The sequence below is a fragment of the Mycteria americana genome, unplaced genomic scaffold (assembly GCF_035582795.1).
Source record: "Mycteria americana isolate JAX WOST 10 ecotype Jacksonville Zoo and Gardens unplaced genomic scaffold, USCA_MyAme_1.0 Scaffold_111, whole genome shotgun sequence".
Taxonomy (NCBI): Eukaryota; Metazoa; Chordata; class Aves; order Ciconiiformes; family Ciconiidae; genus Mycteria; species Mycteria americana.
Genome location: NW_027445451.1, coordinates 144,600 through 172,307, shown reverse-complemented (window position 1 = coordinate 172,307; position 27,708 = coordinate 144,600). Strand labels below are relative to the sequence as shown.

At 53.5% G+C, this 27,708-nt stretch overlaps 3 protein-coding genes across 3 annotated transcripts; 1 reads left to right on the top strand and 2 right to left on the bottom strand.

Moving 5' to 3' along the window:
* Positions 1-4,520: 4,520 nt before the first annotated feature.
* Positions 4,521-5,111, top strand: LOC142403128 (olfactory receptor 14J1-like). Its single transcript, XM_075489293.1, has one exon. It carries the CDS (start codon positions 4,521-4,523, stop codon positions 5,109-5,111), a length of 591 nt encoding a protein of 196 aa, XP_075345408.1.
* Positions 5,112-14,791: 9,680 nt separating this feature from the next.
* Positions 14,792-15,727, bottom strand: LOC142403127 (olfactory receptor 14J1-like). The gene has a single exon (XM_075489292.1). The coding sequence runs from the start codon at positions 15,725-15,727 to the stop codon at positions 14,792-14,794; it is 936 nt and encodes a 311-aa protein (XP_075345407.1).
* Positions 15,728-23,852: 8,125 nt separating this feature from the next.
* Positions 23,853-24,794, bottom strand: LOC142403126 (olfactory receptor 14A16-like). The gene has a single exon (XM_075489291.1). It carries the CDS (start codon positions 24,792-24,794, stop codon positions 23,853-23,855), a length of 942 nt encoding a protein of 313 aa, XP_075345406.1.
* Between the last annotated feature and the right edge of the window lie 2,914 nt (positions 24,795-27,708).

Genomic DNA, 27,708 nt, shown 5'->3' with positions numbered 1-27,708 from the left:
CCCTCCTGTCTGTGCTCCAGGCTGAGGCCATTGGTGCACATTTGGGCTGCAGCACCTCAGCTTGGTGCCACCAGGGCCAGCCTCAGCCTTATGACAGATCTTGTGCCCAAGATCCTGTGCAAGCAAAGCCCATCCTTGAGAGCAGAGGCATGCTGGAGTGGATGGCAGATGGCAATGTAAGGATGAAATGATGTGCCCATGAAGAGCGCACACCCTGTGCTCCCCAGTGCCAGAGAGAACCATGTTTGGACTGTGCAGTCCTGGCAGGAGAGGACTTTCCTGTCTGTTGTGTCTCTGCAGCCTGGAGGGCCTGTGGTAGAGGTGAAGCTGACCTCCAGGAAGGACAAGTTGCTGCTGAAAACGTCCTTTGCTATGGACATCCTGTTGTCCGGGCACACTGTGAAAATCATTCACCTGTTCCTGGGTTGCATCATCAAGGGGGTGAATAAAGGATGGGGGTAAGAAGAATCAGCAGCATTTGGAAGCGTTGGCACACGAGCGGAGACCCTGCTGTGACGTGCCTCGTATTGATGCACTGCCTGCGGCTACTGGACAGACATGGGACAGACCTTGTCTCACTGCAGTGGTGGCATTCAGTCTCTTGCTCACACGCGCCAAATGTACCTGAGATGCCCTGTGGTGTCTGTTATGGACCAGCCCTGAATGGGGATAGCTGTGCTGTAGGTCCTGCACTGCCCAGCCAGCTGCACCCTCCAGTTGTGCTGGGCAGCGTTGGCACCTGAGGGAGCCCTACAGGCCTGCATTTGGCCATTAGGTTGAGCAGCTGCCCTGCAACAGGGTAGGCAATGTAGGGATGTCCATGGTAAACCTTCGGTTCCGCTTAGTGGAGATGCAGGAAATACAACTGATGGAGAAGAGACAGGCAGACTGAGCTCCCCCTGTGGCACATGACTTCATTTCATCGGGTGAATACCTCTATGGGTTGCCCTAAACATCCTCAGCAGGTACAGGTTTGGCTGTCCTAAGTGTGATCATCTTCTATCATTTCAGTTGGCCAAAGGGATTCCCCACCAGCCTCCAAGACAAGGTGCCCAAATGCTGCCCTGTCTCTCAGAATTGCTCCACTAGAGCTTGCAGTCTCCTGCACATGTCCTGAACCACCTCTGGCACCTCAAATGCCACCAGGTGTTTGCATTGGACAAGGTCACTCCTGGCCTCTGTCTCCACTATTGACATGGCAGCTTAGATAAGGAGCTCACAGGGATTTTGTGCAGCTGAGCTGAGGCAAGAGGAATCCCACCTCCTGTGGGTCTGTGGGGTGTACTGGAGAAGCCCTATCCCCCTCCAGCCTCCAGGAATACTGAGGAGATCTGAGATGCCTACCTGGACTCAATCCCTGCCCTGCACAGGTGGAAAGGATGCCCTGCCTGTCACTGCCTACGTGCCCTGCCTGACAATGGGACAGGAACAGGGGTTTCCAGAGGGGAACTTTGACACCTCCTGCAGATCCGCACTCCCTGGCAGAGCAATTCCCGCTGCAGGACTCAGCCCGTCTAGTGTTTAGAGAGGGACAGTCAGTGATGACTTCAGTCTGCTTCCAGCTGTGCTCCCCAGGAGTGACCCTGCTGCCTTTCAGGAGCTGTCAGCCCTGGAGACCCCGGGACACCTCGAGGGAGCCGGGAGTGGAGGGGAGGGGGAAGCAGAGAAAGTGCTGCCTTGGGCTGGTCCTCTGCTGCTGAGCTGGGCTGGGCTCCTGGCATGGAGGGAGCTCCTGGCAAGCGGGCAGCGCTGCAGAGAGACAGCTCTGCCCAGGAGCAGCTCCTCTGCAAAGGGCAGCAGGGCTGAGGGCACTGCCTGCAGGCAGCGAGGGGAGAGCAGTGAGGCAGAGAGAGGTTAAAGGCAGCCTGGGCTGGGAGGGATCTGACAGCTCACCGGGGGAGAAATCTTCACAGCCCTCGACACGGTAAGTCTGTGGCTGCAGGGCAACGCACCTGCAGTTCCTGGAGAGATCTCCAAAAGCTGGCACATCCCATAGCCTCTGGGATCTTTCAGGAGAGCTCTCACAACTTCTCTTCTATGGAGGAGAAGAGCAACCTTATGTGGCTTTTCTTCCGCTCTGTCATAGGTGCAAGACATGATGGCTGCCTTCTTCCAGGAAGGACCGCAGGGGTGTGATGCCGGGTGTGCAGGCAGGGGTGCCCAGGGCTGTCCTTCAGAGCAGGGTCCCTGCACCCCAGGGTGCTGCGTGCTGGGGCAGGGATTCAGCCGCCTGCCAGGGTCAGCACTCAGCCTGCCCAGGGAGCTCCCCACAGCGCTGTGGGGAGAAGCTGTGGCTGGAAGGAGGGACCCCCGGCAGGGCAGGGTCCTTCTGCTGCGTGGGTCAGGGCTGCACACAGCTCCAGATCATGCCCAGAGCATTTCTGAGGGGACTTTTCATGAGTATGGTCATGGCAGGGGTTTCCTGCTTGAGTCTGTGCTTTCCTGAATCGGTGCTTCCACTTTGCTCTGGCTCACCTGGGTTGGATGGAAACACAGCCATGCAGCTTAGAGAAGGGGAGGAGACTTGTAAACTGTCACCCTGAGGTGTACTAGGAGCCTCAGCAAGTGCCTTCATCCCCTGCCAGCCTACAGGTAGCACCAGCAGCACCTTTCCAGGTTCCTCAGGGTTTGTATGACCTCTTCTGTAGCCCCTGCACACACAGCGTGGCTGCAGGGCAGAGCCGGGCACACAGGGGCTGGGCTGGGCTCTGTGAGCACTGGCAGGGAAGAGACATGGGGCCAGAGAAACAGCTCCCAGCTGGGACAGCTGCAGGCAGCAGAGATGGGCAGGAAGGGAGGGAACTGCTTATGGAAACCCTGTGGCAGGGGAGATATGGGCACCTCCCGGCCAGCCCTGCACTGCAGATGCCTTCCCCGAGCAACCCCCTTCATCTCTCCTCTCCCACCCAGCACAGCCCTCAGCCCTCATGGCCATGGGGTCTAGGCTGGGAGGCACCTCTGTGTCCAGCAGACCAGCAGAAGAGGCGAAGGGCATCCATCCCTCCTGCCACGGGCCCATTTCCCACTGACCAGCAATGGGGCTGAGGGCAACTGTCCGGCATTGTCACAGTCTGGGAGGTGTTGTGCACAGCTGGGGACGGGTAACGCTGCCCTGAGTGCCCGGCTGCCTCTCCCCTGGCCTCTCTTGGCCAGACCCTCACTGGACTTTGCCTGGTTTCTCCACTTCTCTCTTTTAAATTTCTCTTGTTCTTGCTGTCAGACTCTCTGGGGATGGGAGTTTCAGCTGCAGAGTCCCACACTGATCTTGTGGGTCCCTTCATGCCGGTGTGTCCATGGGAACAGATGTCCCAGCTTCCCTCTCACCTGTGGGGCTGTGGGCAAAGCAGCCTGTGGGGCTGGGGAACGACTCCATTTTCTCTTTCTGAGATGCCAGCACTAGGAGGACAATTGGCTATCTCCCTGGGGTGTCCCTCCAAGCTGTGAGCTGCCCTCCAGGATGCAGACCTGTGCAGAGCACCTCTGTTTTGTCTGAAAGCCCCATGGAGAAGTGCAGAGATACTACAACCGAGGAAATGCTGCTGGGTTGGTGAAATGAGCCCTGTGTGTCCTTGGCTAGAAGTGGGGTGCTGAGACCTTGAGAAAGGGTGAGACATTTTATGGTCTCTATGGGGTGGTGGATCCCTCTGCTCTCAGCAGTGTCTGGTTTTTTTTCAGGTTAAGGTAAGAGTCTCATTGCCCTCCATCTCATGAAGGTGCAAGCCCAGGGCAGCTCAGAACAAGACGGAGGGACAGACCAGCTCCCTCACTCTGCACCTAAAACCTCTCAAGGTGCCTTCTGCCATCCTGGTTCCTTAGCACTTGTAGTGCAGGTGCTTACAGGCCCTTCTGCATTAGGAGCAGTTTCATCTGACAAAGCTGAACACCAGGTCTGGCCCCTGCCCACACTGGTCCCATGAACTCCCTGCTGCAGAGCAGGGCTGACTCCTCAGCAGCCAGTGGGCAGAGGCCCTTCTCCTCAGGGAACGCTCACCAGCACCACCCAGAGCTCCAGGCACAGAGCTAAAAAAGGTCTCCTAGAGAAGTAATTGTGTGGGGGGAAGGGTGTATAAGGGTGCAGGTCTAGAAGAAAGGCTTTGATTTTCCTCAGAGAAGTCTCCCCTAACTCTTCATTGACTCTTCCTCTAAGGACAGAACCCCACACCCAGAGGCAGCAGATGTCCAACAGCAGCTCCACCACCCAGTTCCTCCTCCTGGCATTTGCAGACACACGGGAGCTGCAGCTCTTGCACTTCTGGCTCTTCCTGGGCATCTACCTGGCTGCCCTCCTGGGCAACGGCCTCATCATCACAGTCATAGTCTGCGACCACTGCCTCCACACCCCCATGTACTTCTTCCTCCTCAACCTCTCCCTCATTGACCTTGGCTCCATCTCTACCACTTTCCCCAAAGCAATGGCCAATGCCCTCTGGGACACCAGGACCATCTCCTACTTGGGATGTGCTGCCCAGCTCTTTCTGTTTACCTTATTGATAGTAGCAGAGTGTTGTCTTCTCACTGTCATGGCCTATGACCGCTACGTTGCCATCTGCAAACCCCTGCACTACGGGACCCTCCTGGGCAGCAGAGCTCGTGTCCACATGGCAGCAGCTGCCTGGGGCAGTGGGTTTCTCAATTCTCTCCTTCACACTGCCAATACATTTTCCATACCCCTCTGCCAAGGCAATGCCCTGGACCAGTTCTTCTGTGAAATCCCCCAGATCCTCAAGCTCTCCTGCTCACACTCCTACCTCAGGGAAGCTGGGCTTATTGTGGTTAGTGCCTGTTTAGTGTTGGGATGTTTTATTTTCATCATGCTGTCCTATGTGCAGATCTTCAGGGCCGTGCTGAGGATCCCCTCTGAGCAGGGACGGCACAAAGCCTTTTCCACGTGCCTCCCTCACCTGGCTGTGGTCTCCCTCTTTATCAGCACTGGCACATTTGCCTACCTGAAGCCCCCCTTCATCTCCTCTCCATCCCTGGATCTGCTGGTTGCTGTTCTTTACTCAGTGGTTCCTCCAGCAGTGAACCCCTTCATCTACAGCATGAGGAACCAGGATCTCAAAGATGCACTGAAGAAGGTGATTCATCTCGTAGTCTTTCAGAAGCAATAAGCTGCCCATGTTTATTCACAAGTGATTTCCAATGTATGTGGGGAACCTCCTGTGCTTTGGGAATGTCTCTGTGATAATTCTGCTTCTCTGTAACTCTCTGTGTTCCTTCCACTTCTCCAGAGGCATGAACCCACTCTGTCTGAACCAGAGGTCTTTGCACATGTGTCTGGCGCGGTGGCACAGCTGGCCTCCCATGTCAAATCTCTGTAATAAAAGGGGTTTTCTCAGTGCCGGTGTCTGCAGGTTGTGCTCTTCTTCCAGAGTTCAGATCAGGAACAGAATGAAGAAATTGCCCCCATGAGGCCATGCTGCTGTGCTTGGGTTCTCCATGGGCTGAGGGGAGGAGGGCTTGGGGTGATGAAGTACGGAAGGAGACCTGGACTGAGCTTTCACTTGTGGGTGCCGCTGCCCCTGGAGATGGTGATGATCAGCAGGGATCTTCCTGGGACTGTCTCCCCATGGCTCTCATGCACCACAGCCTGCTGGCTCTGCAGAGCAGCACCACCAGCTTGGGGCCCTGCAGGGAGCATGGGAAGGGGGCAGAAGCATGCGATCAGGCCAGCACAGACACAGTCCCCTGGGGAAAGGCTCTCTAGAGGCATGGATGATCCCTGCAGAAGAGCAAAGGCAAAACTCTCCAGTTCCAGGGGGAAACTGATGACACAGAGAAGCTTATTTCTGCATGCAGCAGCTTGGGACAGGCTGCTCTGTCACTGGGGCAGCAGGAGCAGCCAGAGGAGTCCCAGGGCCAGGAGTCTTCTGCTGTGGAGAGGACTTGGCACAGACGGGCTGCCAACAGTGGCCAGTAAGGACCTCCTGGAGAAAAGAGCAGGGGACACAGGGAGACACTGTCCTCTGTCTCCTCATGCTCCAGCCCTGTGGCGTATGGGGAGGCTGACCCTCCTCTGCCCCCCAAGAGCTGCTGTGCCCTTCAGAGGGGCTGGGGCTGTGCTGTGGGTGCTCAGAGCTCTGTAGCACCCTGCGGTGGGCACTGCCATGGGGCCAGCCCAGCCTGGGCTGCTGTGCTGTGCTGTGCTGTGCTGGGGAGAGGGCAGGGGAGATGGGGAGATCCGAGGAGGGGCTGGGCTGGGCTGGAAAGTGCCCAGAAAATGCCAAAGTTAGCTGAGCTGTGTGCCCATGCAGATTGAGGACACCCTCCATTGGGTTTGTGGTATAGAGCCTGGGCTCATGGAATGGATCCAGGACATGAAAGCACAGGCGAGAGGGCACTGGTCTGTGCCCTTGGTGGCATAGACAGACCAGGAAGGTGACGCAGGGCAGTCGTCACCCCCAGCCTCTCTCACCAGCCATTTCCAGTACTGGCTGCTCAGCCCAGGTTGACGGGCGAGTTTTCCTCTGAGGTCATCTCCATCCTCCTGCTGGGCTCAGTGCCTGTATCAGAGGAATGCCCGGCCCTGCCCGGTCTCCCTCCTGGCCCAGACCCTGGCAGGCCCTGGAGCATGGCTGTCTGTGAAGCCCCACAGCTGACATGGCCTCTCCAGGAGCTTGGAGAGGCTGCCTAAGAGGAAGGCCATGGGGTGACAAAGCCCCAAGGACTGCTGTGGGCATCATGTCAGAGGGATCATTCCCCACCCTGAATGCACCCTGTCCTGTCCTGTGCCTGCACAGTGGGGCTGTGGGATCATGTGTGGGGCCGCGGGGCTGGGACGTCCCAGGACAGGGCTCAGACAGGGGCCATGAAGCAGCTGCCAAGGGGATGACAGCAAGGACAGGTACAGACAAGGAATTTATGTACATTGCTTTTGCTGTGCAGGTATGAGTTTGGGAAAGGCAAATCTCACCTGGAGTTGGTGACAGCAAGAAAATCAGGAGCAAAAAGAAGATCCTTAATGGCTGTGTTAGAGACCAAGGCTGAACAAGGGAAATGCAGGGCTGCTGCTGAATGGAGAGGGTGATTTAATAACAGCAGACACTGAGGCTGGGGCTGAGGCACGCAATGCCTCTGTGCCTGAGTCTTTACTGAAAAGGTCTCCCAGGCCTCTCTGCTCAATGAAGGGGTTCAAGAAGGAGGAGAGCACGTATTGGCAGGGACCTCATGAAACCCCAGAAGGACAAATGGCAGTTTCTGCCCCTGCAGGGGAATCACCGTGGTGATGGCACAGGCTGGGGGCTGCCTGGCTGGGAGCAGCCCTGTGGGAAAGTTCTTGGTGGGCAGGGAGCTGGACAGGAGGCAGCCGTGTGCCCTGGAAGCAAGGGAGGCCAGCAGGGTCCTGGGCTGTATGACCAGGAGCATGGCAAGAATGTTGAGGAAAGGGTTTCTCTGGAATACTCCAGAATCTAGATCCCCATTTCAGGAAAGATACTGGCAAGCTGGAGTGTGTTATCAAAGGGCCCTCAGGACAGCCAGGTTCTTGAGCACTTTGCCTGTCAGGAGAGGCTGAGGGAGCGGGGCTTGTCCAGCCCAGAGAAGGGAAGGTCGCGGGGGCCTCACCCCAGCCTGCCAGTACCTGTGAGGGGGTCATGGAGAATACAGAGCCAGGCTCTTCACCATGGCGCATGGTGGGAGGACAAAAGAGAATGGGAGGAAGGTGACGATGAGAGGTTTAGCCAGGGCATAAGCAAAATTTTTTCCCCATGAGCTCAGGCAAATGCTGGAACAGGTCACCCAGAGAGGTTGTGCAGTCTCTGTCCTTGGGGGTTTTCCAACTCGGAGTGAGTCAAGCCTTGAACAGCTTGGTCTGACCCTGGTTCTGACAGGTTGCACTGCAGACTTCCTCAGGTCCCTTCCAACCTTAGTTCTCTTGTAATCCTATGATGATGTTGGGCCCTGTTTCTAACTGGAGCAGAGCAGATGTTTATGGGGCCTGAATGCTCCTGGTGTAAGTGACGATCTAAACCAACATCTCAAGCAGTGAAGAGAGGTCGACACCTCAGTGTGACTTGCTCTGGGCAAAGACTGAGGAGTCCTGGGCAGGGAAGGGTTTGGGGGCAAGCGGCTCTGTGCAAGACTCAAAATGATCTTGTTGTAATGCCTGTCAGATGTCAGTTAACGTCAATGGAAATGAAAGTAAGGAGAACTGAAGAGAAAGAGCCAAAGCAAAGCAATGTGTCAGCACTCTTTTCAGCTTGTTTTCAGTCTTTGAGAAGGGATTTCCTTTTTTTTGAAAAGGAAAGTGTTGTCCAGAACTGGGAATGGATGTAGGACACAAATGCCTTCAGGTACAGGGACACAGACACCTGGTGCCAGTGGAGATGCCCCGGGAAGCCCTGCCCAGCCTCCACCTGCAGCTTGCAAGGTGCTCTGCTCTGCCACGGGTCCTCTCTGATAGACGCCAATGCCAGGCCAGCACCTCAGGGACACTGGGGCCCCTAAAAGTGGCACTGCCTCTTTATGGTCCGAGAACTGATGGCTGCCGGGAAAGGTGAACAATTCTTTTTTTTAACATTTAAAAAAATATACAAGCACATTTTCATCAACAGAATCATATGAGTACTTTCAAGAAATGGCAATGTTTTCCTACCATGACAGAATAGGAATTTCCTGGGAGTGTGCTAATAGCAGGAGAAGAACTATTGATCAGGTGTTTCCACCTCTCCTGATTTCAATGGCCATGCCTATGGACATCTTTTCCGTAGGCTATGTGGACGTATGCCCTTCCCATTGCTCTCAGGTTTCCTCCTCCGCTTGCTCTTTGGTACTTCAGATGCCTCTCAACTGTCTGGTTTCTGCTCTGAGCTTGAGGGAATTAGAAACTTGCCCCATCTTTCAGAAGTCTAATTAGCGCTTTATTGAAGACCTTAATTGTGTTTATATCTATCCTTTCTTATGTCTCTGTCTCAAACTGTTCTTGTACGGAAATCCCTTGTGAAAGGTGGGCCACATTAGACTTGGCATACAGCTGAGGAGACAGTTTTAAAGTTTATTAAATTATATCATGTTTAATTTTTGTTTGTTGGCAATGAAGAGAAAGCTTTCTGTGCCTGTGTGCAGCCAGTTCTCTATGGAAAGCAGGCGGGAGCTGGTGCAAAGGAGCTGTACCATCCAGCTGCAGCCCTCAGTGGACAACTCTGATGTGAGGAAAAGTGATGCAAGTCCCAGGTGGCCGATGAGGGAAATGGTGGGAATGGGGATGTGAGGAGCAAGGTTGTCCATACAGTGTCAGACCTCAAGGGACAGCTTCTCCTGCCTGTCCAGATGCCTTCAGAACACCCTCTGGATCAATATCCATTGTAGAATGCTGCTATCACTTCTTCTGTAAACTGAAACAGGATAGAAAATACCCTTTAAAAAAAAATCCACCTTTATGAAATCTTCTTTGAAATCTTCATCATTAAGTGAATCTTCATCATAACTGAAACCTCTCCAATTAGTTGTACAAGTCTTGAGGACGTGAAGAAAGTTATGGGAAGAGAAATGGCTCATTAGGGCTTTCTGTATTTTAATGAGCCCCATGGTGTGTTTGGTGCTGAGTCCATGAACATGAGGTACTCAGAGGAGACTGAAGAAACCTCTCAAGAAGTCAAAGTCAGAAGCAAAGCCCAAAGTACCTTGAAGCATTAATGGGCCCTGCTGAGGGCCATTACTGACAAAGCCTCCCAAGGGACTCGTTAGAGCAGGTAATTGGAGGCCATGATGACAGGCAGGCAAAGGCAAAGTGCAGGCAATGCTGATGCTGAGAAAACCCTTGGCTTGTTGGATGAAGGAGGATGGCCACTGCCCTGACCCCCATCCCCTGGGAAGGGAGATCCAGTCCCTCCGGTGTGACTCAGGGCTCTTCCTTGGGATGTGGCGAGTGCAATGCCAAGTGAAGGACAATGGTACGACACCTCCCAGGCTCCCTGGGGTGGGTGCGAGGAGGCAATGAGACCCCATTACCATGAGGACGATGTGTCTCCTCTTAGGCCTTTGTGGCAGGGACATCAGCCATAGCCAAGGGGACAAAGACCTCGGTTCTGTCAGGGCCTTTCAGCCTTGCCAGCTCCCTTGGCCATCTGCACCACACGCCTTCCTACACTGTCCCATGCCTCTGCCTGTTTCCCTGCAGGCTGCAGACACCCAACGTGCTTCCCCACCTTCTTCTCACCCCAGTATGTCCCTACCTGTGCTGCTGTCTCTCCATCCTCGCCAACTGTTCCTTGAAACACAAAGCCATGGGCTGATCCAGACTCCCTCTGGGTGACGTTTTGCACCACAGCACTACCTTCAGGATGACAGTTCTTTATCCTGAGGTGCACTCTGGACCTCCAAAGCTGCAGCTTCTGATGGTTTACATTTCTCATGCTCTTTCCCACTACCAAAAAAAGTGCCTTCATCTCTGAAACCAATTATCAAGCTATCCCCGAGCTACCACTATTCCTCCCTCAGCCTCCACTTCACCAGGCTAAAGAAGCCCAGGTCTCGCAGCCTCTCCACACACGACCCCTAAGCATCTCTTGGCAGACTTTCTCTGGCCACGTAAGAGGTCCTCCCCCTTCCTCCAGAATGGGGAGCCCCACACTGGGGCACACTACTCCAGATGTGGCCACAGCAGTGTTGAGTCAAGATGGACAATACCTCCCCTTGCCTAGGTGGCCACACTCCTCCCAGTGCAGCCCAGTGTGCTCATGGCCATATTCCTGTGTAGCACCACTGCCTGCTATGGCATTCCTAGTAATACCCAAACCCTTCTCCTTGAGGTTGCTCCTCAGCCAGTCATGTCTGAGCCTGCCTTGATGGACGGGTGGTGTGGTTTAACCCTGGCAGACAGCTCAGTCCCACACAGCCGCTCACTCACTCATGACATCCTATGGTATGGAATATCCCTTTGGTCAGTTGGGGTCAGCTCTGTCCCCTCCCAACTTCTTGTGCCCCCCCAGCCTACTTGCTGGTGGAGCAGCATGGGAAGCAGAAAAGGCCTTGATGCTGTGCAAGCACCGTTCAGCAGTAACTAAAGCATCGCTGTGTTATCAGCACTGTTGTGGTCACAAATCCAAACCATGGCACCATATGGGCTACTAGGATTAAAAGTAATTCCACCCTAGCCAAAAAGCAGTACAACAGGGTGGTTCTGCCCCCTGATGCAAAACTTCAGAAGATCAGAAGGAGAAGATCTCTTCCCTTTGGAAAACTTCTTGAGGTTTCTGTTGGTCAAACCCCAGAGTTTCTCGAGGTCCACTTGGAGTGAAGGTCCACTGTGTCAGAGGTTAATGTGTGTGTGCAGATGGCTCACCTGGCTTGTGGTGCCTCTAACAAGGTCACAGCAATAGGAATGAAAGGACATGACGGCTAATAAATAATAAGAGGAAAGCATAGTTAAATGGAATTGCAGTGGGAAAGCCTGGAGCTCTGCCTTGGGATAGATGAGGAGCCTGTTGAGAGCTGGTGGGTGAGGATTAGCAGGCAGACCAACCTGGGTGACCTTTCAGTGGGTGTCTGTTGTTGACTGCTTGATCAGGAAGAAGGAGATGAGCCCTTCTTCAGGCCACTGGAAGAAGCCTCATGTTCTCACACCCTGGTCTTCCTGCTCTTGCAATTTAACCACCTTGGTAGATGCCTGAGGGGCAAGATAGCACAGCACAACTCATCTAGAAAGCTCTGGAGGACATGGACGATAACTTCCCAAGAAGAGAGGGGCAGAGATGGGCTTAGGAAAGCCAAAGCCCAACTCGAGCTGAATCTGGCTAGCGTCCTGAAGGAGAACAAAAACAGTTTCTACACCTACATAAAGAGCAAAAGGAAGACTAAGGAAAACGTACATGGTATATGGTCCAGCATATGGAAGAGCCCCAGAGAGTCAATGTCTTCCTCACCTCAGTCGTTCCTGCTAGGACCGGCCTTCAGGCATCCCAGGGCCCTGAGACCTGGGAGAAATGTGGAGTAAGGGAGACTTAGCCTTGGTGCAGGAGTCTCAGGGTAGGGAACATTTAAACAAAGTGAACATACCTGAGCCTATGGGAACCGAGGGGATGCACCCACGAGTGCTGAGGGAGCCGGCCGATGTCACTGCGAGGCCACTCTCCATTCTCTTTTAAAGGTCATGGTTACTGGGAGAGATTCCTGAGGACTGGAAGGAAGCCAATGTCAATCCTATCTCCAAGAGGGGCAAGAAGGAGGAGCTGTCAGCCTGTCTCCTCTAGCATCCTCCTGGATGCGCTGATGAAGTATAGGTTAGATAAGTGGAAAGTGAGGTGGACTGAGAACTTACCAAGTAACCAGGGCCAGAGCGTTGTGACCAGCAGCTCAAAGCCCAGCAGGAGCTGTGTTGCAGGGCTCCAAAGCTCAGCCCTCAGTCTGGGAGCAGCCAGCAGGCAGTGCCAGTGGCTGCAGCACCCAAGAGACCCCTGAGCCCATGAGCAGCAGCAAGTCCTGTTCTGACCATGGAGAGCTGTGCTGGCTGCAGAGGAGTTGCTGAGAGCACTGGATTGCCACTGCCCACCAAACATATCCCCCACCCCGAGGTTTCTCTTGGGTCCCTGGAACCACCAGAGTGACAAGGGGGAGAGCTCTGCCTGGATGGGTGCTGGGGCTGGTACAAGGAGATGGGATCTGGAATGAGGTTCCTGGGGCAGTTTCTCCTGGCTGATCATGCAGCAATAAGCCAGGCTGGATATTTGGACTAAGGGACTCTTCTTGAGGGCCTCCAAGGGCATGGGGATGGCCTACAGTTTCCCAAGTTCTCCACTGCATGCTGTCTTTTCTGCTGGGGTTCACAGAGGCTCCCAGCCCTTCAGAGGACCCAGGAGAGCTCTTTTCCTTCCTGTGGTCACAACTGGACCTCAGCCCTCCAGCTCAGCCCTGGCTGAGGAGCCTTGCCTGGGGGTGAATTTAGGGGTAAGGGCTGACACACGGGGTGGGGAAGGTTGTCTCAAGGACACGTAATGGGCACAGGGACTGAAGGACCACAGCAAAGTGATGTGGCTTCTGGGTCAATGCTGCCTTCAGTGCAAGCCCTGACACAGGGTCCCAGCTTCCCCCTCATTCCACCCTCAGGGGGACAAAGGTACTATGAGATGGCAAGTGGTGGACACCAATCCTCCTCCAGCCACTTCCCAGGCCTGGTGGAGCACCAGGACAGCAAAGACTTCTGGCTCTGCATCGTGAGCATGCTTTAGGATAGCTGAACCCTGGGTATTATCTTGGAGTAGCTGAACACCAGCATTCTTCTCTGCAAGGCCATTTCCAGCCCTGGTGAGCTCCTGTCTGATCTCTCCCCATCCCTCCTCTGAGCTGGCCTGGTGCTCCCAGCCCCTTCTCTATGCTCCTCACAGGGCCCCAAGCTGGCAGTGATGCTCTGCAGAGCAAGTGGGCTGTGGGACCATGGAGTGACTCCACACTGGCTGTGCTGGTCAGGGAGGGAAGCGGCTGCAGCTGGGTGGGCAGCAGTGCCACTGAGCTCCTTGCCAGGGCTCTAAAGCTGTGGAAGGAGCTCAGAGCATTTCTCATGACTCAGGATGTTTTCCAGCGTATACATTGAACCATCCTTGGGCTTTTACTGAATGAGACATGAATCACCCTCCCGACTCCTTTTTGTGATCTTGCTGGGTCCCCACAGCATCCCCTGGAATGGCAGAGCCCTTGTTTGCTTGTGGATACTGAAATACAGTGCTTTGCCTTTGGGCAAGTTGTCCTGGTTTCAGCTGAGACAGAGTTCATTTTCTTTATAGTGGCTGGTATGGGGCTATGTTTTGGATTTGTGCTGAAGACAGTGTTGATAATACAGAGATGTTTTAGTTGTTGCTGTACTAGTCAAGGACTTTTCAGCTTCCCGTGCTCTGCCAGGTGCAGAAGAAGCTGGGAGGGGACACAGCCAGGATAGTTGATCCAAACTGACCAAAGGGCTATTCCATACCACATGACATCATGCTCAGTATATAAAGCTGGGGAAGAAGAAGGAAGGGGGGATATTTGGAGTGATGGCGTTTGTCTTCCCAAGTAACCGTTACGCGTGATGGAGCCCTGCTTTCCTGGAGATGGCTGAACACCTGCCTGCCCATGGGAAGTAGTGAATTAATTCCTTGTTTTGCTTTGCTTGCGTGCGTGGCTTTTGCTTTCCCTATTAAACTGTTTTTATCTCAACCCTCAAGTTTTCTTACTTTTGCTCTTCCGATTCTCTCCCCCATCCCATCGAGGGGGAGTGAGTGAGCGGCTGCGTGGTGCTTAGCTGCTGGCTGGGGCTAAACCACGACACAACTTCACCTTGGATGGTCCCTTCTTTTGGGAAGCCAACCTGCAAGCACATGGTCTCCCTGTAGATGCCCTGTGCACTCCTGGGGACTGCTGTTTCCCCTCCAGAAAGCTGGACAGCTTCCATTCAGCTCTGCAGCATGTGGGAGAGCCCTGGGCAAGAAATTTGGAGCCCGTTCATCTCCAGTGGCACTGGGCACCCACAACTGAGAGCTAACTCCACCCCTCATTCCCCAAAATGTCTCCCAGTGCCCTCTCCCCATGAGCCCACTGAGAACCAAGCTCAGCAACAGGCCATGGTGAGCACAGTTCCTGGGGCCTAGTCCTGACTTCAGCAAAAAGAAGAGCCCAGCCTTCAGGAGCTGCCATGGGGACACACCATTTATTACAGAGATGCTCCTCAGGAAGCCAGCTCTGACACCCTAATGACCCATTTCCCAAAGACAGACACAGCCAGGCCATGCTACTGGAGATGTGGGATGAATACAAATATCCCTGTATGACCATGATCATCATGGGAAAAACTGGAATTAACCAGTGAAGAGGGATGGGTAGCTTAGTGCTGCTGAAGGTAAAACCATTGAATGAGCTTCATCAGTGCATCTTTGATCTCCTGGATCCTCATGCTGTAGATGAGGGGGTTCACTGTTGGAGGAACCACTGAATACAGAACAGCCACCACCAGATCCAGAGATGGGGAGGAGATGGAGGGGGGCTTCAGGTAGGCAACCATGGCAGTGCTGATAAACAGGGAGACCACAGCCAGGTGAGGGAGGCACGTGGAAAAGGCTTTGTGCCGTCCCTCCTCAGAGGGGATCCTCAGCACGGCCCTGAAGATCTGCACATAGGACAGCACAATGAAAACAAAACACCCAAGAGCAAGGATAAAACTGGTGACAATAAGCCCAACTTCCCTGAGGTAGGAGTGTGAGCAGGAGAGCTTGAGTATCTGGGGGATTTCACAGAAGAACTGGTCCAGGGCATTGCCATGGCAGAGGGGTATGGAAAATGTATTGGCCATGTGCAGCACAGCATGGAGAAACCCACAGCCCCAGGCAGCTGCTGCCATGTGGACACAAGCTCTGCTGCCCAGGAGGGTCCCATAGTGCAGGGGTTGGCAGATGGCAACGTAGCGGTCATAGGCCATGACGGTGAGCAGATAAAACTCAGCTGATATCAAGAAGATGAAGAAAAAGACCTGGGCAGCACATCCTGCATAGGAGATGTCCCTGATGTCCCACAGAAAATTGGCCATGGATTTGGGGACAGTGGTGGAGATGCATCCAAGGTCAAGAACAGAGAGGTTGAGGAGGAAGAAGTACATGGGGGTGTGGAGGCGGTGGTCGCAGGCTAGGGCGGTGATGATGAGGCCGTTGCCCAGGAGGGCAGCCAGGTAGATGCCCAGGAAGAGCCAGAAGTGCAAGAGCTGCAGCTCCCGTGTGTCTGCAAATGCCAGGAGGAGGAACTGGGTGATGGAGCTGCTGTTGGACATTTGTTGCCTCTAGGCATGGGACGCTGTTGAAGAAGGGAAACGGAGTGAGAAGTTAGGACAGACTTTTCAAGGAAGAAAACAAGAATCTTTCATTTTTTCATTTTCTTTATTTTCTTGTAGATACTCCTGTCCTACCTGGGCAATCATCTTCAAAGTTAGAAATCCTCAGCATTTATATCATGAGACCTGAGTAGCAAAGGGTTCACTGTCACTCAGTGCAGGCTGTGTGGAGCTGGTCTATCTATCGCTCTTGTTCCCAGACGCCCTGCGCTCGCGTGTGCTTGAGTTGGAGGATGATTGCAGTGGTATGTTCCCCTTAAAAGAAAATGCACCCTGCTGAGAGTAGAGGAGTCTGGACTCAAAGCTGAGATCTCCAAACTTGTTCCTCTTTCACAGGGCAACTGACAGTGGCCTCAACACTCCCCTTCTAGGCAAGGACACGCAGGGCACCTTTCAGCTGCCCACTGTCGTGGCTTCACTTAAGTCAGCAACTCAGCACCACACAGCCGCTTGCTCCCCCCCCGCTCCCCCCCGCCCCGGTGGGATGGGGGAGAAAATTGGAAGAGCAAAATTAAGAAAACTTGTGGGTTGAGATAAGAACAGTTTAATAATTGGGAAAAAGAAAAAATAATATAATAATACTATTGATAATAATTAAAAAATAAAAGGAAAAAGAAAACAAAAAAAGAGAGATATAGGAACAAAACCCAGGGAAAAAAACAAGTGATGCAAATGCTCACCACTCGCTGACCGATGCCCAGCCAGTCCCCAAGCAGCGACCGCTACCCCATTGTCCAACTCCCCCCACTTTATATACTGAGCATGATGTCATATGGTATGGAATAGCCCTTTGGCCAGTTTCGATCGACTATCCTGGCTGTGCCCCCTCCCAGCTTCTTGTGCACCTGGCAGAGCATGGGGAGCTGAGAAGTCATCGACTGGTGTAAACATTACTTAGCAACCACTAAAACATCAGTGTGCTATCAACATTATTCTCATACTACACCCAAAACACAGCACTATGCCAGCTACTAGAAAGAAAATTAACTCTATCCCAGCCAAAACCAGGACGCCCACCTACAGCTGCTTTTTAAAGACCGTGTCCACAGTCTTAGCACCTCTGGGGCTCCTTTATGGGTGTCTCAGGTATCACACAGATGCTGTGAGACAGCTGTGCCTGGTGTCAAGCTCACAGCCAGGCAGGACACTGCAGGGAAATGGTCAAGTGTTCTGCAGAGAGGATCTCCTTTGGGGAGAGCCATTCATTTCACAAGCCCACAGGCCACAGTTCCTGGAGCCCCACGGGACAGAAGGGGGCTGGGACACCTCACCCCTGCACAGACCCCTGCCTAGGAAGCCTTGAAGGGTCAGTGTCAGAAACTCCCCCAACCCCACGGAGCCCAAGAGCAGGAAGAGGAGCAGCACAGATGCAAGTGCGAAATGAAGGAGCAGCACCACAATGCTTCTGCCAAGAGAGGCAAGAAGAGAGACAAAGGCACTTGGGAAAGTCGTCACCGTAACCAGCCGTGCACACAGCCTCACATACAGCCATGCTGCACGGCAGTCACACTCGGTCCCTGTGCTCTGCAGAGGGAAATGGGCACTTGGCTGGAGAGAGGCACCTCTCCTCTGCTGGAGCTCTGGCTGCAGAGGGGACGGCTGATGCCTGGTGCCCCACGGCCATGAGGGCAGAGACTTTGCTGGGTCAGAGAGGAGGCAAGGGGGCTTGCTCAGCTGAAGGTGACCACACTGGAGGGGGTGACAGGGAGTTTTCCCAATTCTCCTTCCCATGACATTACTATGTTTAGTTTTCTCTTCTTCTTCCCTGCCCACCCCTCTGCTTCTTGCTCCTTTTCCACCTGCTTCCCTGCCCCACAATGTTTCTTCACAGCAAATTCTGAGAGACCCCATCCCACCGTCTGTGCACTCAGTTCTGCCCTACAGAACACTCCCCGTGGGAGGGCACTGTCTAGGGACATCTCCCTGCTTGCAGGTGGTAAAGAGCAGGTCAGAGAAACCGTGATGTTGCCAGCAGAGGTGATGCTGGTGCTGCCTGTAGGCTGAGGGGTAGGTGAAGGCAGTTTATGAGGTTCCCAGCAGACCTTCTGATCACGTAACGGTTCAAGAATACCAGTCACTTCTCAGAAGTGGCAGCTCCTTTTCCCTTTACAGCCCCACAGCATGAAATTGAAGCCTAAGAGAAGCACCTTCCTTTCCAGGTAGCCCCTGCCTGCACCTTCCTCTTGAAGCATCCCCTTGGAAATGCCCTGGGGCTGATCTGGAGCTGTGAGCAGCCCTGACCCATGCAGCACCCTCTTGACAGCAGAAGGACGCTGCCCTGCCCTGCTGGGGGTCCCTCCTTCCACCCACAGCTTCTCCCCACAGCACTGTGGGGAGCTCCCCAGGCAGGCTGAGTGCTGACCCTGGCAGGCAGCAGAGTCCCTGTCATGGCACACAGTACCCTGGGGTGCAGGGACCCTGCTTGGAGCCTGGGGCACCCCTGCATGCACACCCAGCTTGGCACCCCTGCAGCCATCCCTGGGAGGAAAGAGCCATCATGCCCGGTGCCTCTCATGGTGCAGCAGGCAGCGTGCTCCTCTGGAGCACGTCCTCTTCCTCCTCCACACCAGAAAAGCCAGGAGAGCCATCCTGGCAGGTCGTATCAACTGTGACATGTGCCAGGTCTAGGAGACACTTCCAGGAACTCATCTGCATTGCCCTGCAGCCAGAGAATTAACGTGTCAAGGGCTGTGAAGATTTCTCCAGCAGTGAGCTCTCACCTCTCCTCCCACCCCAGACTGCCTTTAACCTCTCTCACTTCTCTTGTCTGCCCTCAGTGCCAGCAGGCAGTGCCCTCAGCCCTGCTGCCCTTTGCAGAGGAGCTGCTCCTGGGCAGAGCTGTCTCTCTGCAGCGCTGCCCGCTTGCCAGGAGCTCCCTCCATGCCAGGAGCCCAGCCCAGCTCAGCAGCAGAGGACCAGCCCAAGGCAGCACTTTCTCTGCCCCCTCTGGGCTCCCTCCAGGTGTCCCTGGGGCTGCAGGGGAACCTGCTGGGAAACAGGCTGAAGGCAGCACTCATGTTCCCTCCCTCACCTGGGGAGAGACACTTCTTTCCAGCAGAGTCATTTCTCCTCTCAGAGACAAAGTTCCATCTAAGTATCACTTTTTTGGTCTCATTGTTAGACAGGGCTCTCAGACAGTGGCAGGCAGGGATCTCCCTTACCCCTGCTGAGGGAAGGGATTCAGCTGAGTCCATGGAGCATCTCATCCTGCGTTTCCATTCCTAGTATTTGAAGGAGACTCAGCTCCCTCCCATGCCTGCCCCAAACCCACAGGAGGTGGGATTCCTCTGCCCTCTGTCCAGGAGTGCACAACATAGGCACCTGCATGGGAGCTCCTTCTCTCAGCTCCCTTGCTAATTAATGCAGATGGAGGGCAGCAGTGAGGTGTTCAGATGCAAATACCTGGTGACATTGGAGTTGCCAGTAGTGGTCCAAGATACCTGCAGGCAACTGCAAGCTCTAATGCAGAAGTTCATAAAGCCAGGGCAACATCTCAGGGATCATACATGAGCCTGGTAGGAAATTCCTTTGCCCAAGTGAAATGACAGCTGCTGCCCAAATAAAGGCCAAAAGAACCTTTTCCCACTCAGTATGTTCATGGCAGTTTATAGAAGTATTCACATGATCAAATGCAGTCATGTCCCATATGGAGAGCAGGACACAGCACTGAGCCGTGTTGAACCTCATACAATTGACCTCAGCCCATCGACCCAGCCTGTCCAGATCCCTCTGCAGAGCCTTCCTGCCCTCAGGCAGATCAACGCTCCCGCACAACTTGGTGTTGTCTGCAAACTTACTGAGGGTGCACTCAATGCCCTCATCCAGATTGTTGATAAAGATATTAAAGAGAACTGGCCCCAGTACTGAACCCTGGGAACACCACTTGTGACCGGCCGCCAACTGGATTTAACTCCAGTCACCACAACTCTTTGGGCCCGGCCATCCCGCCAGGTTGTTTTCCCAGAGAAGCTCATGCTCCTCCAAGCCATGAGCAGCCAGTTTCTGCAGGAGAATGCTGTGGGAAACATGGTCAAAGGCAGACAACATGTACAGCCTTTCCCTGATCCACTAAGTGCATCACCTTTTCGTAGAAGGAGATCAAGTTAATTGTGTACAAGTCTATTTGTACTTTACAATTAAAAATAAATTGTATCCCCTCCCAGGTAGAAGCAAGTTTTCTGTTCTCCTCCGCCTGCAGCGGCACCATAAAGAACATATCTTTTACATCTCCTACCACCATCTGGGGGTGAGTGGCAGCTTGGAAGGTGGCAGTTAATGAAGCCGCGTGCGGGACGGCAGCTGTAGGAGGAGCGGTGTTTGCATTTGACTTTCTATTGTCTGTACTTAGGCACCATCTCCCATCTGCTTTTTAACTGGTCACACTGGGGAATTATATGGGGAGTGCGTTTGGGAGATAAGGTGTCTTTTTTCTAGGTCAGCTGTGACCTCCACAATACCCATCCCAGCAGCGGCAGAGAGAGGAGAGTGAGGGACATGGGTTATTGTTGAGTCAGGCAGCGTGGGGGCAGCTCACAGCAGTGAACTCTGCCAGTTCACTGACACCCATGGGGAGCTGCTCATTTTCACTCCGCTAACCAAGGACACTCCCGGCAGCCACAAGACCAAACACCACTGTCCAGTCCTTTCCAAACTCGTCCTTGTCATACCTCAAAGCCCAAACCATTTTCCTTCCCTGAAACTACTGCTAACTGGTGCCTTGATGTCCTTTTCTCCCCTGGCAATCACAAGGTTACTTTAGCTATGGGGAACGTTTCACTTTGGCCTGTAAATCCTGTTACTTACCCCTTTCTTGGCCGGGGTTAGTGTTAGTTGTTTGGGCATCCAAACTTGAAATTATTAACATTTTATCTCCCATGTATATTGAAAATGTTACTAGTAATCTTTGACAGCCCATTGGGACATAGATAAGAGAGCCATCTGTGTTATCCCATTGATGAGCTTCCATCAGGGGGTTCATGAGATCGGGGCAAGTATCTGGGGTTCTGGGGAGCCTGTCTTACTTGCCGGAGTACGTAATTACTTACTCTGCTGTCTGCATCAGCTTGGGATTGTCCTGCTGGTGTTGGCTCATCCCTCCCCATTTCTCGGCGATGATTTACAGTGCTATGCACTAAGTCTGCCCAGGTCGGGATGGGTCAAAGCTGGGCTTGGCTGCCCTGACCCTCCGGAGCGTGATGTTGTATGTTTTGTCTTATTTCATCCCTCTTTGCAATGAGGTACGATTGTCAGGCAGCAGGGTCTCCCCTTAGCAGGGGTCTCATGGCTTGGGGCGTCTACACGGGCAGAGAGAGGGTAATTACCATGTGCACCCCTCTCGTTCACAGCCTGCAGGCAGGCTGCTTTTGTAACGGCAGTAGAAAGCTCGCTTCATGATCGTATTGGCATAGCAGTGGCTCCCCTCTATGCCAAGGCTCTGTGCCCCTGCCCAATAAGCTACTCAGCGTGTAATGGAGTGTGGCTCAGCGTTAGGGGCTGCTCCCTCGTTCAAGAACACTCCTGGTCCCCCAAAGCCATCCGCTTTGCCTTGCTCTAACATCATATGCTCTCCTCCGGTTAAGGAGGCACACCACAGATATTCAGTCTCGCTCTCGCCAGGCTTCTGCCCATATTTTTCATGCAGATTGGCCAATTGAAGGGGGTCCCACGGAATGGTCCTTGTGCTATTTCTCTGGTTGCCCCCTTGAGGTCCAGCAGATACCTCAGTTTTAATAATAGGGGCTACAATAAATTCTGATTCATCTCATTCACTCTCATCCCTAAGTTCTTGGTTGGGGTTCTCCCAAATATCTCCATCCCAATCTTCTGGGGGGACACAATTAGCTTACGAATTTTTAGAGGATCTGGTGTGTTGGGGGGCCTGAAATATCATGAGTTCTAGTTTATCCCCTACCTTCCTGCTTTTTTCTTTTTCCTCCCCCAGTTGTTTCTACAATTGATCTATCTGCAGAGATAACAGCATTTTTGGTCGCTTTCTTTGTTCACCCTCACTTTGTAACACTCCCATTTCCTGATCTTTACATTCCTTACACTGATACGCAGCTCCCAAACACGTTATCAACTTTTCGCATATTATTCCCTTCTCTTTACCATCTTTCCTTTTCCCTGCTGCAAGGTCTAATTGTTTCTCCATCCTATTCCAGTTTTCCCGCTTTTCATGCACCCAATCATCCACAAATTTTGGTGAAGGGTTAAATTTGTTCCTCCATAATTATTCAAGGACCGAGTCCGCCACACTGCAGACTACACCAGTTTTTGTAGCAGGTGAATTATTAAGAGAAGTCATTGCTGTGGGGTTTACTAAAAGATTTTATTAATGATTAAACGATGATCAAATGACAATTAATTGATGATTGAATGAAAATTAAATGATAATCAAATGGTGATTAAGCAATAATTGAATAGTAATTGAACAGTACTTAAACAGTGATTTGACAATGATTTGACAATGATTGACATGATAATGTAGATGATAATTTAGATGGTGATTAGACAATGATTTAGACAATGATTTAGACAGTAGTCAAACACTCTGCTACTGACTACAATTCTAATATTTAAGCTATAGCTGGATATATAAATAAATGTTGCTAGCATACAATATACTTTTAGGCCTAATGTAAAATGTCACCTGCCTCGTTATAGATATCAGGTACCAGGTAAGGGGTCTCTCAGCCTTGAGGAGTACCCTTGAGAAGTGTCCCTGCTCAAAGGGCAGATCATCGCCATGCAACCTGTTGCCGTACAGGAGACCTCAATGGCCTCGGGGAGGCTACAAATATTTATAGCACACAGGGATGGACTCGTAGTCAAACCCTCCTTTGGTGTCTGTGCAGGAGGGCAGCTGTAGCAGTTTTACTTCTGTCTGCTCCCAGCTCGGGCTGCTACTCTTCACTCCTGATAAGACGTGGCCAAGGCTCCTTAGTGGCTGAGAAGATATGGCCTAGCACAGCTCTCACAGTTTGCACAGCAGGACTGATTTCAGTCAGGGCCACTTGTTGGTGACGCTTGAACCAAAGTACTGTTCACTAATTCAGAGTGGGTGCATCCGTCACGGTGTCCTGAACCACTCTCCACTCTCATGTCCCTTTGCCTGCTGGCTCCTCACAGCCTCTCCTGGCATTGCAGAGTCCTCAGTAGCCCATGGGCTCCTCAGGTTCACCTTTTCCTCTGGAAGAACCTACCTTATGTGAAACACATTTTATGAGGAGCAAATCACTGCCCACCCAGACTCATACGCTGTCCCTGGGGTTTCCCTGACGCCTCCTGGCAGTTCCTGATTTCTCTCCAGGCCAGCATCTGCCATCATCCCCACCAGAGGTGTGACAGTGCCAGGCAGATAATTCAAAGACCAGTTGCTGTCTTCTCGGCCATGTGCAACCAAGAAGGGGGCTCTCCATCCAACCCTCAGTCTCTAACATATCATTCTGTGACTCTTAGCTTGTCCCCCTGAATCTGTCGGAAACCCCAGAAGAGCAATAGGCCTTTTTTGGGAGCAGCTCCTTGGGTGTATTCCTGACACCAGCTTTGGAAGAGGCACCCGGTCGTCTGCCCCTCTCCTGAGGAGCCCCTTTGGTGACGGTGGTGCTGGCAGGGAAGCCAGCTCTGACACAGTGGTTCACATGGCCTGCTCCTCCTGCACCCAAGGCATGCCACTGTGGAGGCAACAGGACTGTCACAAGTGACATGAGACCTTAGGGCTTACACAAATGCAAGGGCACAGCAGCACAGGGGGGAAGTGAGGAGACACCAGCACGGGAAAGACCCGGTCCTGCTGTTGTCCATGTCCACACAAGATACAAGTGATGGGAACGGGGGCAAAAAAATTTCTACTGGTTTCTTTATTGTGTTTATCACAGGGAGCCTGTCTCCATATATATAAGAGGTCCTTGAGTAAAAAAACAAAACAAAAGCAGGAGGGCAAATATAGTCTTACTTAAAGAGGAATTGTATCATCAACGAATGAGCAAAAGAAAAAACAAACCAAACCACAAAGTTTTCACATTTCCTGAGAAACCCTGGGGCTGCTATGAAGATAATGGGCATCTTATTGATGCTGAAGTTGAAGTAGGATGTATTGAAATAGTTTCCTCAGGGCATCCTTGAGGTCCTGGTTCCTCATGCTGTAGATGAGGGGGTTCACTGCTGGAGGAACCAACGAGTACAGAACAGCCACCACCAGATCCAGGGATGGAGAGGAGATGGAGCGGGGCCTCAGATAGGCAAACACGCCAGTGCTCAGAAACAAGGAGACCACAGCCAGGTGAGGGAGGCACGTGGAAAAGGCTTTGTGCCGTCCCTGCTCAGAGGGGATTCTCAGCACGGCCCTGAAGATCTGCACATAGGACAGCACGATGAAAACAAAACACCCCAATGCTAAACAGGCACTAACCACAAGAAGCCCAACTTCCCTGAGGTACGTGTGTGAGCAGGACAGCTTGAGGATCTGGGGGATTTCACAGAAGAACTGGTCCAGCCCATTGCCATGGCAGAGGGGTAGTGCAAATGTATTGGCCGTGTGCAGCACAGCATTGAGAAACCCACTGCCCCAGGCAGCTGCTGCCATTTTCAGACAAGCTCTGCTGCCCAGGAGGGTCCCGTAGTGCAGGGGGTTGCAGATGGCAACGTGGCGGTCATAGGCCATGATGGTGAGAAGACAATACTCTGCTGACAAGAAAAGGAGAAAGAAAAAAACCTGAGTAGCACACCCCAAGTAGGAGATGGCCCTGGTGTCCCACAGGGAATTGGCCATGTATTTGGGCACCGTGGTGGAGATGGAGCCCAGGTCAAGGAGGGAGAGGTTGAGGAGGAAGAAGTACATAGGGGTGTGGAGGCGGTGGTCGCAGGCTACGGCGGTGATGATGAGGCTATTGCCCAGGAGAGCAGCCAGGTAGATGCCCAGGAAGAGCCAGAAGTGCAAGAGCTGCAGCTCCCGCGTGTCTGCAAATGCCAGGAGGAGGAACTGGGTGATGGAGCTGCTGTTGGACATCTGCTCAGTTTGTGGAAAGGGCCTGGTCAAGGAGGAAAAGGCAGTGACAAGTGAGGAGAGACTTCTCTGAGTAAACCTACTCCATGTCTCAGAGAAACAGCCCTCGTGGCCTCTCTCTTTCCAGGAAGGTCTTCGTGCAGCTCCCTGGCTTGAGCTCTGGTGTGTGCTGGGTTGGGGTGTAGTGGGGAGCAGGGGACTCCTCTGTGGAGGAATCAGTCCTGCTGTGCAGCCACAGCTAAACAGGAACCAGGAGTGATCTCAGGGTCAATTTAATCATGGTTTCAAAGAGCTTTTCAGCATTGTCCTTCCCAATTCACCCAATTGCAGAAGCAAGGTGCAGGGCTTTTGTTTTTGTTTATTTTGCTCCTGTTGCCCCTCTCACATCTGGGGAGTGTTTTCTGAAGGCAGAAATCCTTGGCATTTCTGCTACACCACAAGTGCTACACTGAGAGTCCTGAGAGGCAGAAGGACAGACCCTTAGTGCAGATGGAGGAGAGCTGGTCTGTCCATCATTCTTGCTCCCAGCAGTCCTTGGCTCACACCTCTTTGGTCTGGATGGTGATCACACTCAGATGTTCCCCTGAAAGGAAATTGGATTCTGCTGGGAACAGCTGAATCCAGCCTGAAAGGGCAGATGATCTCCACCCTCCCCTCCCCAGGGAAGAGCTGTGCTCTTCTGGATGCCCTAAAAATGGGGTGTCCTTAACGGGCAGTCAGCCTTATCCCCATGCCATGGACTGCTTTGCCCAGTGCCCCAGAGAGCCGCCTTGCACCCACGGAAACATGAGCATGGCAGGACCTGCAGGATCAGCTGGTGAGCTGCAGCTGAAACCCCCTTTCCCAGAGAGCCTGAGAACAAGAGCAGCAGCACCAGGGAGGGGTGGGGAAACCAAGAGAAATGCCCCAGTGCTTGTGCCAAGGGAAGCAGGGCCAGGACGGACAGACAGGCACTCGGGAGAGTCTCCTCTGCTGCAGAGGAGGCAACTCCTGCCCTGGAAGCCCTGACCTTGAGGGCAGAGGCTCTGCTGGGTGGGAGAACAGCCCAGGGGGCCTTGACTGGGGAAAAGGCATGCTCACTGAAGGGCTGGCAGGGAGGTGCCCAGATCCCCCTCAGCCTTTGCTGTCAGCCCTTTCCTCTCCGTCCCTGCCCTTATCTCTGCTGCCTGGAGCTGTCCCTGCCAGGAGCCGTTTCTCTGTCCCCATGTCTCCTCCCTGCCAGTGCTCACAGAGCCCATCCCACGCACTGGGTGCTTCAGCTCTGTGTTGCAGACTCCTCCTGGCAGCAGGGCACTGGCCAGGGCCATCTGTGTGTTGGCAAGTCCTAAGGAGCACCTCATATGAACCCTGAAGACACCATAAAGGTGACATTGGTGCTTTCTGTAGGCAAAGGAATGGGTGAAGGGACTTTATCAGGTTCCCTGGGAACCTATTGATAACTCACTGTAATGCTGTAGGAGTCTCGGTCATTCGTCCAAAACTGAAAGAACCATCACCATTCCTCACCACCACCACCAGCACAACAGGAAACTGGAAACACCTTTACACAAGGTAGCCCCTGCCTTGATACGCTTCTTGAAAACTCCCCTGGGAAATGTCCTGGGGGTGATGTGGAGCTGTGAGCAGCCCTGACCCATGCAGCACCCTTGGGACAGCAGAAGGACCCTGCCCTGACGGGGGTGGCTCCTTCCACCCACAGCCTCTCCCGGCAGAGCCATGGGGAGCTCCCCGGGCAGGCTGAGTGCTGACCCTGGCAGGCAGCAGACTCCCTGCCGTGGCACACAGCACCCAGGGGCACAGGGACCCTGCTCGGAAGGACAGCCCTGGGCACCCCTGCCTGCACACCCGGCTTCACACCCCTGCGGTTGTTCCTGGGAGAAGGCAGAGGTCATGCCCCGTCCCTCTGACGGTGCGGCACGGAAGCCCTGCTCTGAAGCACGTCCTCCTCAACACCGAAGGAGCCTCGAGAGCCTTCCTGGCAGATCTTCTTAGACACGGGCTATGCCTGCTTTAGGAGACTGCTCCAGGAAGCCTCTGCATTGCACTGCACCCAGAGACACATCATGCCCTGTCCCTCTGACGGTGCAGCAAGGAAGCCCTGCTCCAGAAGACGTCCTTATCCTCTGCACTAGAGAAAGTGAGAGAATTGTACTTACAGATCCCATGGGCTGTGGGATGTGCCAGCTTTAGGAGATCCCTCCAGCAACTGCAGCTGCATTGCCCTGTAGCCACACACTTACACTGTCAGGGGCTGTGAAGATTTCTCCCCCAGTGAGCTCTCAGCATCCTCCAAGCCCAGGCTGCCTTTAACCTCTCTCTGCCTCACTGCTCTCCCCTCGCTGCCTGCAGGCAGTGCCCTCAGCCCTGCTGCCCTTTGCAGAGGAGCTGCTCCTGGGCAGAGCTGTCTCTCTGCAGCGCTGCCCGCTTGCCAGGAGCTCCCTCCATGCCAGGAGCCCAGCCCAGCTCAGCAGCAGAGGACCAGCCCAAGGCAGCACTTTCTCTGCCCCCTCTGGGCTCTCTCCACATGTCCCTGGGGCTCCAAGGGCTGACGTCTCCTGAAGGGCAGCAGGGTCTCTCCTGGGGAGCGTAGGCAGACGCTAACTGAAGCAATCACTGACTGTCCCTCTCTGAACACTGGAGAGACAGAGTTTAGAAGTGGGATTTGCCCTAACACGCCGTGGGGGTCTACAAAGAGTTTCAATATTTGTCTCCCTCGACCCCTACCCCTGTCCCCTTGCCAGGCAGGACACCGTGGCAGTGACAGGCAGGGATCATTTCCCCACCGTGCAGGGCAGGGGTTCAGCTGAGTCCATCAGGTATTTCCTCTCTGGTGAGTAGCCCAGAGACTGCAGTGGGGTTCAGCTCTTCCCCATGCACCCCACAGGAGCTGAGATTCCTCTTGCTTCAGCTCAGTGTG

Coding starts and splice junctions, on each gene's coding strand:
- LOC142403127 (XM_075489292.1), bottom strand. CDS start 15,727: ATGTCCAACAGCAGCTCCATCACCCAGTTCCTCCTCCTGGCATTTGCA.
- LOC142403128 (XM_075489293.1), top strand. CDS start 4,521: ATGGCCTATGACCGCTACGTTGCCATCTGCAAACCCCTGCACTACGGG.
- LOC142403126 (XM_075489291.1), bottom strand. CDS start 24,794: ATGTCCAACAGCAGCTCCATCACCCAGTTCCTCCTCCTGGCATTTGCA.